Raw genomic sequence first — 14671 nt, 5'->3', positions numbered from 1 at the left:
ATAGAGCCTCAGGGACATCACAAGGATTTGTTGGGTTAAAACAAAAGATCAGAATCCAAAGAAGGAGAAGAGATAAAGGATGCAGCTGAAAAAGATACTCAAAGAAATAATAGCTGACAACTTCCTAAACGTGGCAAGAAACATAAACCTACAGAATCAAGAAGCTGAGAAAATCCCAAACAGGCATTTTAACCTTAGATCAAGTAGATGTCAGAGCAGAGAAAATAGAGGAATGCCATACAGCGGTGAAATAATATACCCGGATATGGACCCAACAGCAGACCTGCAAAACACAGGAAGTAAAGAAATCCAAGCCAACACAGATCACAATTAAATCTCTAAAAACCAAAGACAGAGGAAAAACCTTGAAAGGAGCCAGAGAAAAAGACACCTTTCCCATGTGGAAACAAACCCATTTCGAATGAGAATAGATGAATCACCAGAAACCATGGAGGCCACCAGCAAGAGGCCTAATATTTTTCAAGTGCTGAAAGAAAAGAACCATCAACCCAGAATGCCTACCCCAGAAAAATACTGGAAGCGGGGCTGGCATTATGGCATAGCAGGTTAAACCTTAGTCTGCAATGCTGGCCTCCCATACGGGCACCCGTTGGTCTGGCCCTGCCCCAGCTGTTGTGACCATTTAGGGAATGAACCAGTGCATGAATGATCTCTCTCTCTCTCTCTCTCTCTCTGTCTCTCCTCTTCTCTCTGTAACTCTGCCTTTCAAATAAATAAAAGCTTAAGGAAAAAAAAAAACTTAAAAAAATAAGAAAATTTGTCTCTAGCAGACCTGCTCTCAAAGAAGGGCTAAAGGACATTTTCAGAACAGAAAGGATATGAAAAGGAACCCTGGAACATTAAGGATAAAAGAACAGAGTAAGCAAAAATATAGGGAACCTAATGGATTTCCTTCTCCCAAGTTTTATAGATTGTTTGACAGTGCAAAAACTAAACACTAAGGTGCTCTGATGTGTTTTTTTTTTTTTTAATTGAAGATTTACTTATTTATTTGAAAGGCAGAGTTACAGAGAGAGAGCAGGAGACAGAGAAAGAGAGGTCTTCTATGCACTGGTTCACTCCCCAGATGGCCACAACGGCCAGGACTGGGTCAGGTCTTACCCAGGAGCCTGGAACTCCAACCAGGTCTCCTACCTGGGTGCCAGGGGCCCAAACATACAGGCCATCTTCTGCTGCTTTCCCAGGCACATTAGCAGGGAGTTGGATTAGAAGTGGAACAGCCAGGACTCGAGTCAGCACTCATATGGGATGCTGGCATGACAGGCAGTAACTTAACTCACCACATGATAACACTGGCCTCTCTGATGCAGTTCTGAACGTATATAAAGAAAACATTTGAGACAATAATATTGTAATGGGAAGATGATGAGAGAAACTCAAGGAAAGAAAGATGACTACACTCAAACTGTAAAAGTAAAACCAGTAGACGGTGATGCTATATAATTTAACTATAACATCCACTGAAAAGGCTGAATCCAGAGATTCACTCAGAAACATTACAGCCAAATCAAAATGAAATTCAAAGAGTTCGAGTAATCCACAAGAAAGTAGGATAAATAAAAAAGAGAAATTAAAAAATAAAGAATTAAACAAAAACAAATGGCAAACTTAAATCCTAATGTATCAATAATTACATTAAATGTAAATGGTCTAAATATACCAATTAAAAGAAAGGAATTGGTATAATAGGGGACTAGCATTGTGGTGCAGCCAGTTAAGCTCCTGCTTGGACTGGTGGAATTCCATATGGGCGCTGGTCAGGATTCTGGTTGCTCCACATCCAATCCAGGTCCCTGCTAATGTGCCTGGGAAAAGCAGTGCAAGAGGCCCAAGTCCTTGGGCCCCTGCACCCATGTGGGAGAACTGGATGGAGTTGCAGGCTCTGGGCTGTAGCCTGGCCTAGCCCCAGCTGTTGAGGCAATCTGAGGAGTTAATCAACAGTTGGAAGATCTCTCCCACTACGCCCTCCCCAACTTCTACTGTCCCTGGTTTGCTCTGTAACTCTGCCTTTTAAATAAATAAATATACATTTTTTTAAAAAAAAGAAATTGGTATAACAGATTTTAAAAGGTGATCCAACTATTTGCTGTCTATAAAAATCATCTCCATTAGCGTTGAAAATAAAATTATAGAAATAGATGTATCATGTAAACATCAATCAAAGGAAAGCAAAAGTGGCTGCATTAACATCAGATAAAATTGGGAGTGAGCATTACCCCAGTGGTTAAGACCCCACTTTCCACACTGGAGTACCTGGGTTTGATACCTGGCTTCAGCTGCTAATTCTAACTTTCTGCTAATAAAGAACCTGGGAGGGCTGGCACCGTGGCTCACTTGGCTAATCCTCTGCCTGTGGCGCCAGCACCCGGGGTTCTAGTCCCTGTTGGGGTGCCAGGTATTAGTCCCGGTTGCTCCTCTTCCAGTATAGCTCTCTGCTGTGGCCCGGGAAGGCAGTGGAGGATGGCCCAAGTGCTTGGGCCCTGCAACCGCATGGGAGACCAGGAGGAAGTACCCGGCTCCTGGCTTTGGATCGGCACAGCGCAGTGCAGCGCTGGCTGTAGTGGCCATTAGGGGAGTGAACCAAAGGAAAGAAAACCTTTCTCTCTGTCTCTCTCTCACTGTCTATAACTCTGTCAAATAAAAATAATAATAATAAAAAAGAACCTGGGAGGCAGCAGTGATGGCTCAAGTAGTGGGGTCCCTGCTACCCATGTGGGAGATTGTGTTCCCAGCTCCTGGTTGCAGCCTTGGCCCAGCCATAGCCATGGCAGGTATCTGGGGAGTGAACCAGAGGATGGGAGTGCTTTGAGTGCTCTCTCTCTCAAATAAATAACTAAATCAAATAAAGTAGACACCAGCATTATCTAATGATAAAACCATGTAACGAAGATACAGCAATCCTAAATGTATATGGACCAACAGCAGAGTCACAAAACATGTGAAGCAAAAACCAACAAGACCAAAAGGAGAAATAGACAAATTGATAATTTTGGTCTGAAACATTAACACCCTTTTCAGGAACTGAGCAATTAAACAGAAAATCAGCCAGCATGAAAAGGACTCACCACCACCACTGACCCAAAGCAAACAACAGATATTTACAGAATATTCTGTCCAACAACAGCATAAGACACGTTCTTATCAAGAGCCCATGAGACAAATATCAAGATGTACCATATCCTGGGCCATGAAACAGACCTCAACACATTTCAAAGAATTACAGAGTGTGTTCTTTGATCACGACAGAGTCAAACTAGAAATCAACAACAGAAAGATAACAGGAAAGTCTCCCAATGCTTGGAAACTAAACAATACCCCTGCAAGTAATCCATAAGGCAGTCTCCATGAAAATTAAAGATTCACTTGATTGAATGAAAATAAAAATACAGTACATCAACACTGGTGGATAGATACCCTTAAAGCCCTGCTGAGAAGGAAGTCTGCAGCAGTGAATGCACAGATTAGAGAAGCAGAGACGCACATCAGTAACCGGAGGTCCTACCTCAAGAACCCAAAATAAAGGGAAAAGTAAACCCCATGCAAGCAGAAGCAAAATGGCCAAAGAGCAGTGAGCCACCCTAGGGAAAACGAAAAAGCCCCAGGAAGGAAAAACCAAGAGAGAATGTTCATGAGACCCATCTGGGGGCTACTGAGGCTCGATACTCAGCAAGGAGGAGCAGGTGGGGCTGCTGTGGCTTCTTCTGGGGCAGAAAGGTCACTCTAGCACCCTCCTGAGAAAGAAGTCACACCACTGAGCTCTTATGACTGTGACCGCCTTCCACACCCTGGGCTAAGGGATGACCTCCTTCGAAGGTTAAAATGCCGCACTAAGTGTCTGAAGCATCAGCAATGAGATCTCCTCCCCCTACTTAAGGGGGCAGCATAATAGGTCAATGGGCAGCTACTTTTTTAAAAATTCGTTTATTTGAAAGGCAGAGTGACACAGAGAGCAGAGACAGAGAGAGATCTTCCATCTGAACTGGCACTCCAATTTGTGATGCCAGGGTCACCGTGGTGGCTTAACCTGCTGTGCCACAATGCTGGCCCCAATGGGTATTCATTCAGCGAAGGCTCAGAAGGTCAGCCATGAACATGAGCTAAATTTGCCTAATTTTACATGTGATTTGAATAGTGGCTCTTTTAGATAATTCAGGATCTTTTCCCAGACCCGACATTACTAGAAAAAGGTTTGCTCAAAAAGGCTCTCTTACCTCGTAGAAGAAGGGATGTCCGGCCATGTCAAAGATGTTAACTTTGATTTCTCTGTCTCTGACTTGCACCCTGAAATGTGCAAAGGGAAACAACCCCAGAGAAGGTCACGGCTGCTGCATGCACACTGACATCATTCACCCACTCAGGAGCTTCAAAAGGGTGTGTGTGACTTTGCAAGGGGCCGCGCAGAGCCTCCTCCTGACTGCGGGCTTTACGACAGCAGAAAGCCACCGGGCAGACGGTCTGTCTCCTTATTGCGAGAATGCTGGACCTACCTGGCATGCTCACCTAAAGAGCCCACCTTCACCTAAAAATACTGTGCCCACAGTCCTCAGCCAGCAAATGGCAGATTCCACAACGGCAGCAGGAAATGACAGCGTGGGTAAGTGGGAGCCAGATGAAGGCTCCTACAAAAAGTTCCATTTCCCTTAGTGAGACATCTTAATTACACTGGCTATGCTTGGTGACCAGGCGGCAGCGTAACAAAGCGGCACATTAATTATGTCTTTTTAATTTTCTTGTGATCTTTACTTGAAAAGGGGCAATAGTCAATTTGTTCTAGAAACAAATTTGAAAATTAAAAGAACAGGGAAAAACAACCATTCATATTAGTTTAAGGGGCAATAGTCAATTTGTTCTAGAAACAAATTTGAAAATTAAAAGAACAGGGAAAAACAACCATTCATATTAGTTTAACTATGCTTAACATCATAGCATATTTGTTTCTAGTCTTCTTTTTTTAATGAAAACTCACCATTGGAAAATCATGAATGAACATCACAAATAATTCAAACACTACATAAAAATACAAGGATGAAAGCTTAAAAGTTGTCCCAAACCCTATCACCCAGTGTAACCTTCATGAATATTGATAAACACCACTGATCAACATACACAGTCTTACAGAAATGGGATCATGCAATTTCATTTTAAAATAAAATAAAAAGTATGAAATTGACTTTTTATTGAATTTACAGAAAAAGTATGATTTCTTTATTTCCATGTTTTCTGGCATGTCTCATCAATTCTATGGTGCCTATTTGTTTTCATTTTAACATCTGTGAAATCAGGATCCATCTCATAAAATACAGTATGAAAAAGCAACACAAAACAAAAACAGGAAAAAGTGTGTGGCCCAGCAGGTTAAGCTGCTGCTTGGGGTTACCTGCATCCCATATCAGAGTGCCACTTCCAGTCCCAGCTACTCCACTTCAGATCTACCTGCCTGCTAAATGGCCTGGGAAGACATCAGATGAAGACCCAAATGCTTGAGTCCCTGTCATCCACATGCGAGACCCAAATGGAGCTCCTGGCCCAGCCCTGGCTCTTGCAGATATACCGGGAGTGAACCACTGGATTTAAGATCTCTGTCTCTGCCTTTCAAACAGATGAAAAAAAATAAAAAAATAAAAAAAGTTTTTGAGAACATTTGAAAAAGATCTGGTGTAATTTTTTTTTAAAGATTTATTTTATTTATTTGAAAGACAGAGTTACAGAGAGATAGAGGCAGAGAGAGAGGTCTTCCATCCGCTGGTTTACTCCCCAGGTGGCTGCAACAGCTAGAGCCGCACCGATCCGAAGCCAGGAGCTTCTTCAGGGTCTCCCATGTGGGTGCAGGGGCCCAAGGACTTGGGCCATCTTCTGCTGCTTTCCCAGGCCATAGCAGAGAGCTGGATCGGAAGAAGAGCAGCCAGGACTAGAACTGGCATCCACATGGGGTGCTGGTGCTTCAGGCCAGGGCTTTAACTCACTGTGCCACAGCGCCAGCCCCTGATCTGGTATAATTATCTTAAATTTTTTTTATCTAGAGGCAGGGAGGGAGGAGGGAAGTATCATTATATTCTTGGAACTGTGTCTATGAACTACATGAAATCTGTTCTCTTTATATTAATAAAAAATACAAAAAATATTTTTACCTAAAAAAGAGCAACTGAGAAAGAAAAGAATTTACAATATGGTCAGGGAAAGAACACAAATGTGTTCACATATTGAACTCAAAGAAAGTCAATTTCATTCAGAAGCCAGATAGAGGGAATTAGGGAAAATGCTCCTTTCCTCTCTCAAGGCACTGTTTCTCTGAGTGGCCTGGAAACTACCAGCAACATAATGGGGAGGGTGTTCAAATGCAGACTCCTGGGGCCAGCATTATGTCACCTGTGACACCTATATCCCATATCACAGTGTCGGCTCCAATCCCAGCTACTCTGCTTCTGATCCAGCTCCCTGCTAATGTGCCTGGGAAAGCTGCAGAGGATGGCTCAAGTGAGTGGGCCCCTATAACCCATGTGGGAGACCTGGATAGAGTTCCTGGTTCCTGGTTTTGGCCTGGCACAGACTTGACTATTGCGGCCAGTTGGGGAATGAATCAATGAATGAAAGATATCTCTATCTCTCTCCCTCTCTCTGTCTCTCCCATTCTCTCTGTTGCTCTACCTTTCAAATAAATGAATGAAATTTAAAAACTCAGATTCTTGTGCCCCATCTAGGACCCAGAAAATCTGCATTTTACAAACACTACAAATAACTCTTAAGCACATTGAAATGTGAGCTGCACCACAATGGAAACAGAGAGGCTGGAATGGATATCTACTGATTTGATTGCTTCTCCCAGCTGTAGTTCATAAGGATCTTGTTGTCATCTTCTTTTTGTTTTTTTCCAAAGATCGATCTATCTATTTACTTATTTAAGAGTTGGAGTTAGAGATAGAGAGGGAGAAACAGAGAGGGAGAGGGGGAGGGAGGGAGAGAGAGAGAGATCTTCCATCCACTGGTTCACCCCCAGATGGCTGCAATGGCCTGGGCTGAGTCAGTAGCCAAGAACCTCATTTGGGTCTCCCATGTGGGTGCAGGCGCCCAAACACTTAGGCCATCTTGCACTACTTTTGCCAGGCACATTAGCAGGGAGCTGGATCAGAAATGGAGCAGCCAGGACACAAACTCACAGCTATATGGGATGCCAGCACTGCAGGCAGTGGTTTCACCTGCCACGCCACAGCGCTGGCCTCTTGCCATCTTACTGAACCACACTGCTGTTCCCACCTGGGCCAATCAAAACCTTCCCTATGATTTTAAAATGTGGAATACTGGTTTCAGTCCATTTCTAGGGGTAAAGTTAACAAAATGTGAACCCGAGAGTAGCTGGAGCTGTGTTAGAGGAAGCCCCCTTAAAAGACTGAGGCCAGCTTGTGGAGAGAGAGGGGCAGTGATGTGACTGTCTAGGTTCCTGCCGTTTGTGAGGTCCTGCTGATCCGCCTCGTACCAGAGCGTGTGGACTGATGAACATCCTTCTTAAAGATTTTTGCTGCAGTTGGTTTGTGTTGTTGGGCCTCTGTCAGTTATTCCTGACTCAGCTTTGTGAAAATATAATCAATCAGAAACAGAACAGTCTGTCTGTGGCATAATGTGGTAATTATCATTTCCTAGACAAATAAACTAAATACTCGTATGTATTCAAAACAAATCTGCACTAAACAGGCTGTCCTACTGTATCATTAATGAGATCTTATACCCTGAAGTGGGAAAGAGAAGCATGGATTCCAAATAGGAGCTTCACACATTTCTAGCCATGAGCCACAATTTTTGTTTTTGAAAGAAAGATTTATTTATTTGAAAGGCAGAGTAATGGAGCATGAGGGAGAGATCTTCCATCTGCTGGTTCATTCCCCAAATGGATGCAGGCCAAAGCCAGGAGCAAAGAGCTCCACCCTAGTCTCCTATGTGGTGGCAGAGGCCCAAGTACTTGGGCCATCATCTGCTGCCTTCCCAGGCACATAAGCAGGAAGCTGGATCAGAAGCAGAGCAGCCAGGACTTGAACCAGCACTCCAATATGGGATGCTGGTGTAGCAAGCAGTGGTTTAACCCACTGTGCCACAACACAGTCCACCCTTACTTGAGTTTTACTTTACCACTGCATAAGCCACTTTAATTACAGTCACAAATATATCTGAACTTGAATCTGCACTTCACATAATCAACATTCAGATATAGCTCAACAACTTACCTATCTTCTTGAATATTCTAATTTGGCAAACTTATATTCTAATTTGGCAAACTTCCTCTTTAAATATATATCTATCTTTTTAAAAAATTAATCTATTTACCTGGAAGACAGAGTTATAGAGAGAGGCAGAGGGAAAAAGAGAGAAAGAGAGAGAGACAGAGATCCTTCATTGCTGGTTCTCTCCCCAAATGGCCACAATAGCTGGGACTGGGCCAGGCCAAAGTCATGAGCCAGGAACTTCATTCAGGTCTCTAATGTGGGTGCAGGGGCCCAAGCATTTGGACCATCCTCAGCTGCCTTCCCAGGCACATCAGCAGGGAGCTAGATCGGACGTGGAGCAGGACGCAAACCAGCACTCCCATGGGATGCCCAGTGCTGCAGGTAGCAGCTTTACCCACTATGCCACAGCTCTGGCCCCAACATATCTATCTTACCTAACAATACTGAGTACTTACATGGTATAAGCACTTTTCCGGGCAAGCTCTTAAGACAAAGCTCTATTAATATGATGGTACTTCAGTAAGTACATTAAAACGTGTTTTATAACATGCATGGGCTCCACCTACATGATCCCAGAAACAGTGTTCAATGACTCTCAAGGTCACACACTCCATTCTTACCATCAATGTGGTAAGCCTCTACCTTTATGCACCAAAATAAACTTATCTTTAACTCCATTCTTCCACAAACTCTTTTAAAAAGTATCTTCATATACCTCCTTCTTCAAGGAGTTTATAATTTAGCAGCAAACCTTAAACTCACGCAAATAATAACAACATAGACAACAGAGGCAATTTAGATAAGTATCATAAAAATAGCATATAGAGCCGGCACCGCGGCTCACTAGGCTAATCCTCTTCCTTGCGGCGCCGGCACACCGGGTTCTAGTCCCGGTCGGGGCGCCGGATTCTGTCCCGGTTGCCCCTCTTCCAGGCCAGCTCTCTGCTGTGGCCAGGGAGTGCAGTGGAGGATGGCCCAAGTGCTTGGCCCATGAGAGACCAGGAGAAGTACCTGGCTCCTGCCTTCGGATCAGCGCGGTGCACCGGCCACAGCGCACCAGCCACGGCGGCCATTGGAGGGTGAACCAACGGAAAAAAGGAAGACCTTTCTCTCTGTCTCTCTCACTGTCCACTCTGCCTGTCAAAAAAAAAAAAAAAAAAAATAGCATATAGAACCTCAAGATTTCTGTGATTTGCAACCAAAAAGTGTCCTGACAGATAAAGGGGGTACTGAGAAAACCTTATGCGAACAGGAGAGGTGGAGAGATGGGGGAGGACGCGCCAAATGGACAGAGTGGGCAACGGCAACAAGACAGCGCAGTATGAGGGTGGCAGTCCAGAGCACGCAAGGTGGGCAGCCTTTCTTCTGCCCAGGGCCGTTTGGATATTTTACATCATTTGTGGGCCACACAAAATTATCAACTTAAAAACTAGTCTGCTATAGACTGAGTGAATTTTGAATTTAGTTTGCTGTTGCCTTGGCTGGGCCAGCCGTTTTCCACCCTGAAGGCAGCGATAAGAGAGGAGTAGGAGGGGAGGGGAGGAACAGGGTGGGAACAGAATAGTGAGTGCCTGAAATTCCACGATTAGTAAGGGGGTGTGGGTCCCCAGCTCTCCTCTTTGGAAATGTTATTTCTTGTTAATTTCACCCTCTCTCTCCAGCCTCAGCCTATGCTTGATTTCCTTTGAGACAAATCTCACCTAACACCTAACTTCACTCTTCCCAGACCATTTCTGCTGGACTCTAATAGACTATAAAGATTACAAACCAACAAGGGAGGTTCTCGGGTAGAAAGTTTTCCATGTAATACAAGGAAAGTTCAAAAAGCTCATGGAAAAAGAGAGATTACGAAAAACTATGCTTAGATGTCACAATTTTTTACACCAAGATAAACTTATCTTCTGATTTTTCCATGAACTTTAAGAAGTACCTTCATATTTACACTTTGTAAAGAGAGAATATTTCTAGGCACTCTAAAAACAGCTATGGATGTGACCTGCCTGCTGGGCGTTGTGCTGCCTTGCTCACCGTCACACACCTGACAGCTCCCGCACACTCCGACAAATGGTATGCACTCAACTGGCTGAATGAACAAACGATACAATCACTCCCTGCCTGTAAGGATCTCTTATTCCATCCTTCCCAGTTTATCCTCAAAGACTATTTCAAGATTACCTGCATAAATGCACTGCTGTAAATACAGGTCATTTTAGAAACAGTCCCGAGTCTCGGTGTAACTTGCAAGCCAGGCAAACAACATACTCACTTTGTGACTCCATAGTCAATTCCAATGGTTGCCAGGTATTTAGACACAAATCTCTTCTCACAGTATCGCTTTATGATACAGCTCTAAAAAGGTAAAAATACTGCAGTTAGTAACTACACTGAGAGCATTTACAAAATAAGTACATTTCTTCCTCATGGTTTCTTCATTCCCTACTATGAAAAAGAAAGTTGAGTATTCAAAAGCCAAAATTGTAAATCACTTTTAAAAATGTTAAAAGCAAAGATTTTAAAGAAAAATTATTTTAAAATTCTTCCCTTCATTCTAAATGTAAGTAGGTTTTCAGCTTAGTACTCAAAGTGCTCTTTTCTTTTGAGGCATTCTTCCATTCTTATACTTTCAATAATACCGCTGAGGTCTAGCCTTGACCTCCCTCCCACTACCAGGCCACATCTCTAAATAGCTACTAGACTAGTTTGTACTTAGATGTCCTGCTGTCACTTCAAGTCATGTCCAAAATGAACCAATCGTACACAAGAAAGCCGCTCATCCCACTGTTGTGTTAATAATACCATCACTTTCCCAATCCCAGAGGGTCAAAGTATTAGAAGTCATATTTGATTCTGGACCTTTCTTATTCTTCTCTCGTTTCTTCCGTCTTCCTCTTCATCCGGTTCCCATGGATCCCACTTTGGTTTAGGTCCTCATCACTGGCTTCTCCACTATTGGCTTTCCTGCCTCCTCTCTCTCCCAACTTCAATCGACTCTGCACACCACTAACATTATTTCACCTCCCTAATTCAAAAATCTTCAGCAATTTCTCTCTGTCAAGAGTATGAAATCCAAATTCCTTTGTCTTTTATTCAAGGCCCTCCATAACCTAGCCTGTGGCTGTCATCTCTAACTACACTCTTCTCTATAAACTCTCCATTTCCATAAAACTCCCATGGTCTGACTTCCTGCTATTACTTTTCCCTCTCTCTGAAATGAACTGTCTCTCTTCTTTCTAAATCTTACTTTTCCTTCAAGACCTGGATCAAATTTGGAGCATCCACACTGTTTAGTGGTCTTACCAGTATTTGAACGCCTCGTTTGATGTGAATGGTAAGCATCTGAATTCCTCTAGCACGTTACATGTACACTCATACTATTGCCTGTAGCGGGCAAACCCACGCTGTACTACAGACTGGGTCATCGGTCATACTACTGGTTCTTTCCACAAGTGTACATTTAGCTAACCTCCTCAGCTAGACACTGAATGACTTCACTGCACCCATCAGTACCTTACTCCCTCCTATCTTTTCCAACAATAGTTCAGTGGCTTTCAACAGAGTAGGATTTGCTAACCACTGAAGGAACATAAGTAAGCATCAGTGAGACCATGAGAAGCTTGGATTGTTCTGATCCAGCTTCCTGCTAATGTCCCTGGGAGGCAGCAGGTGATGATGGCTCAAGTATCTGAGTCTCTGCTACCCACGTGGGAGAACCCTGGACGGAGTCGCTGGCTCCGGGCCGGCTCTGGCTCTGGCTTCCGTTAGCGTGCGAGGAGCGAACCAGAGTATGAAAGATCTCCCTCTCCCTGGTTCCCTTTCTCCTTCACTCCACTTTTCAAATGAACATTTTTTAAACCCTTATAGTCATTTTAATTGAATTACATTTATAGGCCGGCGCCGCGGCTCACTAGGCTAATCCTCCACCTTGTGGCGCCGGCACACCGGGTTCTAGTCCCGGTCGGGGCACCGGATTCTGTCCCAGTTGCCCCTCTTCCAGGCCAGCTCTCTGCTGTGGCCAGGGAGTGCAGTGGAGGATGGCCCAAGTGCTTGGGCCCCCGCACCCCATGGGAGACCAGGATAAGTACCTGGCTCCTGCCATCAGATCAGCGCGGTGCGCCGGCCGCAGCACGCCAGCCACGGCGGCCATTGGAGGGTGAACCGACAGCAAAGGAAGACCTTTCTCTCTGTCTCTCTCTCTCACTGTCCACTCTGCCTGTCAAAAAATAAAAAAATAAAATAAAAATTAAAAATAAATAAAAATAAGAAGTCAGATATAATAACGCTATGTTTTGCTTCTATAATATTGAATTTTCTAATTGTTTCAAATTCAGATAATTCCCTTTGGGTTTCCAGCAAACAATCACATTATCAACAAATAATTCTGCCTTCTCCGTTCTAATACTTCATATTTTCTTTCTCTTATTGAACTCCACTGGAATAAACTAGAGCAACACTGACTAAGCGTGGTGACACTGGGCATCCCGGCTGCGAAGGTTGCACTAAGAGACACTGCACAGTTATAAGTGATACTGCTGACTAGGCCAGTTTGCCACATAACCTGGAGGCTTTTTCTTTTCTTTTTTCATGCTTGGTACATGGCTGACATTCAGTAAATGCTGTCTTTCAGGGAATGCTAATGTTAATACTTGGACACAAACAGATACGTAAGTAGAGCAGGACCACGCTAAACATGGAAAAACCACGAATAAACACTTACTGAGCATCTACTGTGCCCAGCACCCACTCACACGGACGACTGCGTCGCGCCAGACCGCGCTGACAGTACACACACAGTGATGGATCAGGCAGTGTGGAGAGCCGGGTTCGACTCCCGTCTCTGTCCCTGATTCGATGACCTTGGGAGGTTCTTAACCAACAAGGTCCGCTTACGTGGAAGGAGAGGGGACAGGGTGAAAGGGCGGCCGTCTCGGGGTTCGCCTCTGGCCCTCCCTTCCCCAGTCCCGCGGGGCAGGTCTGCAGCGGACACCCAGGAGCTGCAGCAGGACTAGGGCTCCTCGCAGAGGATGGATGCGGCGACTCCACCAGAAACAAGACAGTGGGCGCCCCGCGGCCTCCCCGCACCCTCCACCTCCACGTCCCGCCCGGCGGCCAGAACGCAGCCCCGGGATCCAAGCACACAAGCCGACAGCAGGACCCCGGCCTCCCCACGCTCCCTGCGGAACACGCCAGGGTCGGAGGCCACCCCGACTCCTTCCCACGAGGAGTGACGTCGGCGGAGGAGGGCGCAGCCCAAAGGTCAAGAAGGTCAGGAGAGTTTTTCCGCGCCGAGCCGCCTCGCCTCAGAGCAGCCCCGGGCCTGCCGGGGGCGGGAGGAGGCTGGGCCCCTGGCTGTTGAGTGGCCGCCCTTGCAGCCAATGGGCTCGTGGCCCCGCGGCGCGGAGGTCCCGCCCCTCCCCGCGCGCAGCACTCACTTTCCCCACTTCGGCGTTGCCCATGGAGATGACTTTGATGCGGAGGGACCTGCCGGGCTCCTTCCGCTTCGGCACGTTGGTCTCCATTGCCCTCGTTCTCTCGGGGCCACCGGCTTCGGTCTCTCCTTGGGCAGCGCGCGGGCCCGTCCCTCAGGCCTCCTCGGCCAATGGCGGAACCGCTGCTCTCGTCACGGCAGCGGCTCCGCGGCTCGCCATCCCCGCCGCCGCCTGGCAGCGGGCGCGGGCGGTTGGGAGCGCGGCGAGCCGGGGGGAGGGAGCAGGGAGTCTCGCGATGCTAGAGCGGGCGGCTGACGTCATCGCCGGGCCCCCGGGACGCGGCCTGGTTACCCGGCTCGGGGGTCGCGGCGCCTGACGAGAAAGCGGCGCGGGAGGGGCCGCCTGCTTTTCCCGGGGCAGAGGCGGGAGGCGCGTGCTGCGTGCAGGACCGCTGGGGATCGGGCATTGGCCGTTCAGCGCCCACGCGCAGTCTGGGAGTGCTTGGGGCAGGGGTTCGTTCAGGGCCGGCCACGCCAGAAATTCCGAGGAGCCCACGCGTGCTTGGGGCTGAGGTTTTGGGTTTTTTCCCCTCTCGATTCGTATTGGGTCCCTCGGGCCCGCTCCTATCCCGTCTCCCCGCTCCAATGCTGTCGCCTCTCGGTATCCGCGGGGCGTTGGTACCTGAGTTGCCCAGGACAAAGTTCAAGGATGCTCCGGTCCCTTACGGAAAACGGAGCCGCGTTTGCATACGCCCTATGCACATCCTGCTGTGTACTTCAGACACCTTCTAGATCGGTAATTAATACGGCGTAAACCCTGTTAGTGGTGGTTGTGCTGTATAGGAAATAATGACCGAAAAATAGTCTGCATGTTTAGTAGAAAAGCGATTTTCTGCTTTTACTGGTTGGTGGAATCCATGAGTAGGGAGCCCGTGGGCAGAGGAAGACTGGTGTTCCCCGGCTTGAGCTCCCAAAGAGGCAGTCAAGAGCCCTGGTTCTGGAAGACAGGACT

The 14671-nt window shown here is 46.3% G+C and overlaps 2 protein-coding genes across 2 annotated transcripts in view; one reads left to right on the top strand and one right to left on the bottom strand.

The window, feature by feature from the left end:
• The window catches only part of DNAJC27 (DnaJ heat shock protein family (Hsp40) member C27), a 34835-nt gene extending 20880 nt beyond the window's left edge, over nt 1–13955 (bottom strand). Inside the window, exons 1-3 of the mRNA XM_002710075.5 lie at nt 13664–13955; nt 10501–10583; nt 4233–4302 (exon numbers count right to left, since the gene is read on the bottom strand). Coding sequence (XP_002710121.1) covers nt 4233–4302; nt 10501–10583; nt 13664–13750 — 240 coding nt within the window. The 5' untranslated portion in view covers nt 13751–13955. The remainder of the gene's footprint in view (nt 1–4232; nt 4303–10500; nt 10584–13663) is intronic.
• Nucleotides 13061–14671, top strand: part of EFR3B (EFR3 homolog B) — a 135126-nt gene continuing 133515 nt past the window's right edge. The window contains exon 1 of the mRNA XM_051840808.2: nt 13061–13496. The gene's annotated coding sequence lies outside the window, so the exon portion shown is untranslated. The remainder of the gene's footprint in view (nt 13497–14671) is intronic.

The sequence above is a fragment of the Oryctolagus cuniculus genome, chromosome 2 (genome assembly GCF_964237555.1).
Source record: "Oryctolagus cuniculus chromosome 2, mOryCun1.1, whole genome shotgun sequence".
Classification (NCBI taxonomy): Eukaryota; Metazoa; Chordata; class Mammalia; order Lagomorpha; family Leporidae; genus Oryctolagus; species Oryctolagus cuniculus.
The sequence above is the reverse complement of the archived record's forward strand: the minus strand, read 5'-3'. Positions and strand labels throughout refer to the sequence as shown.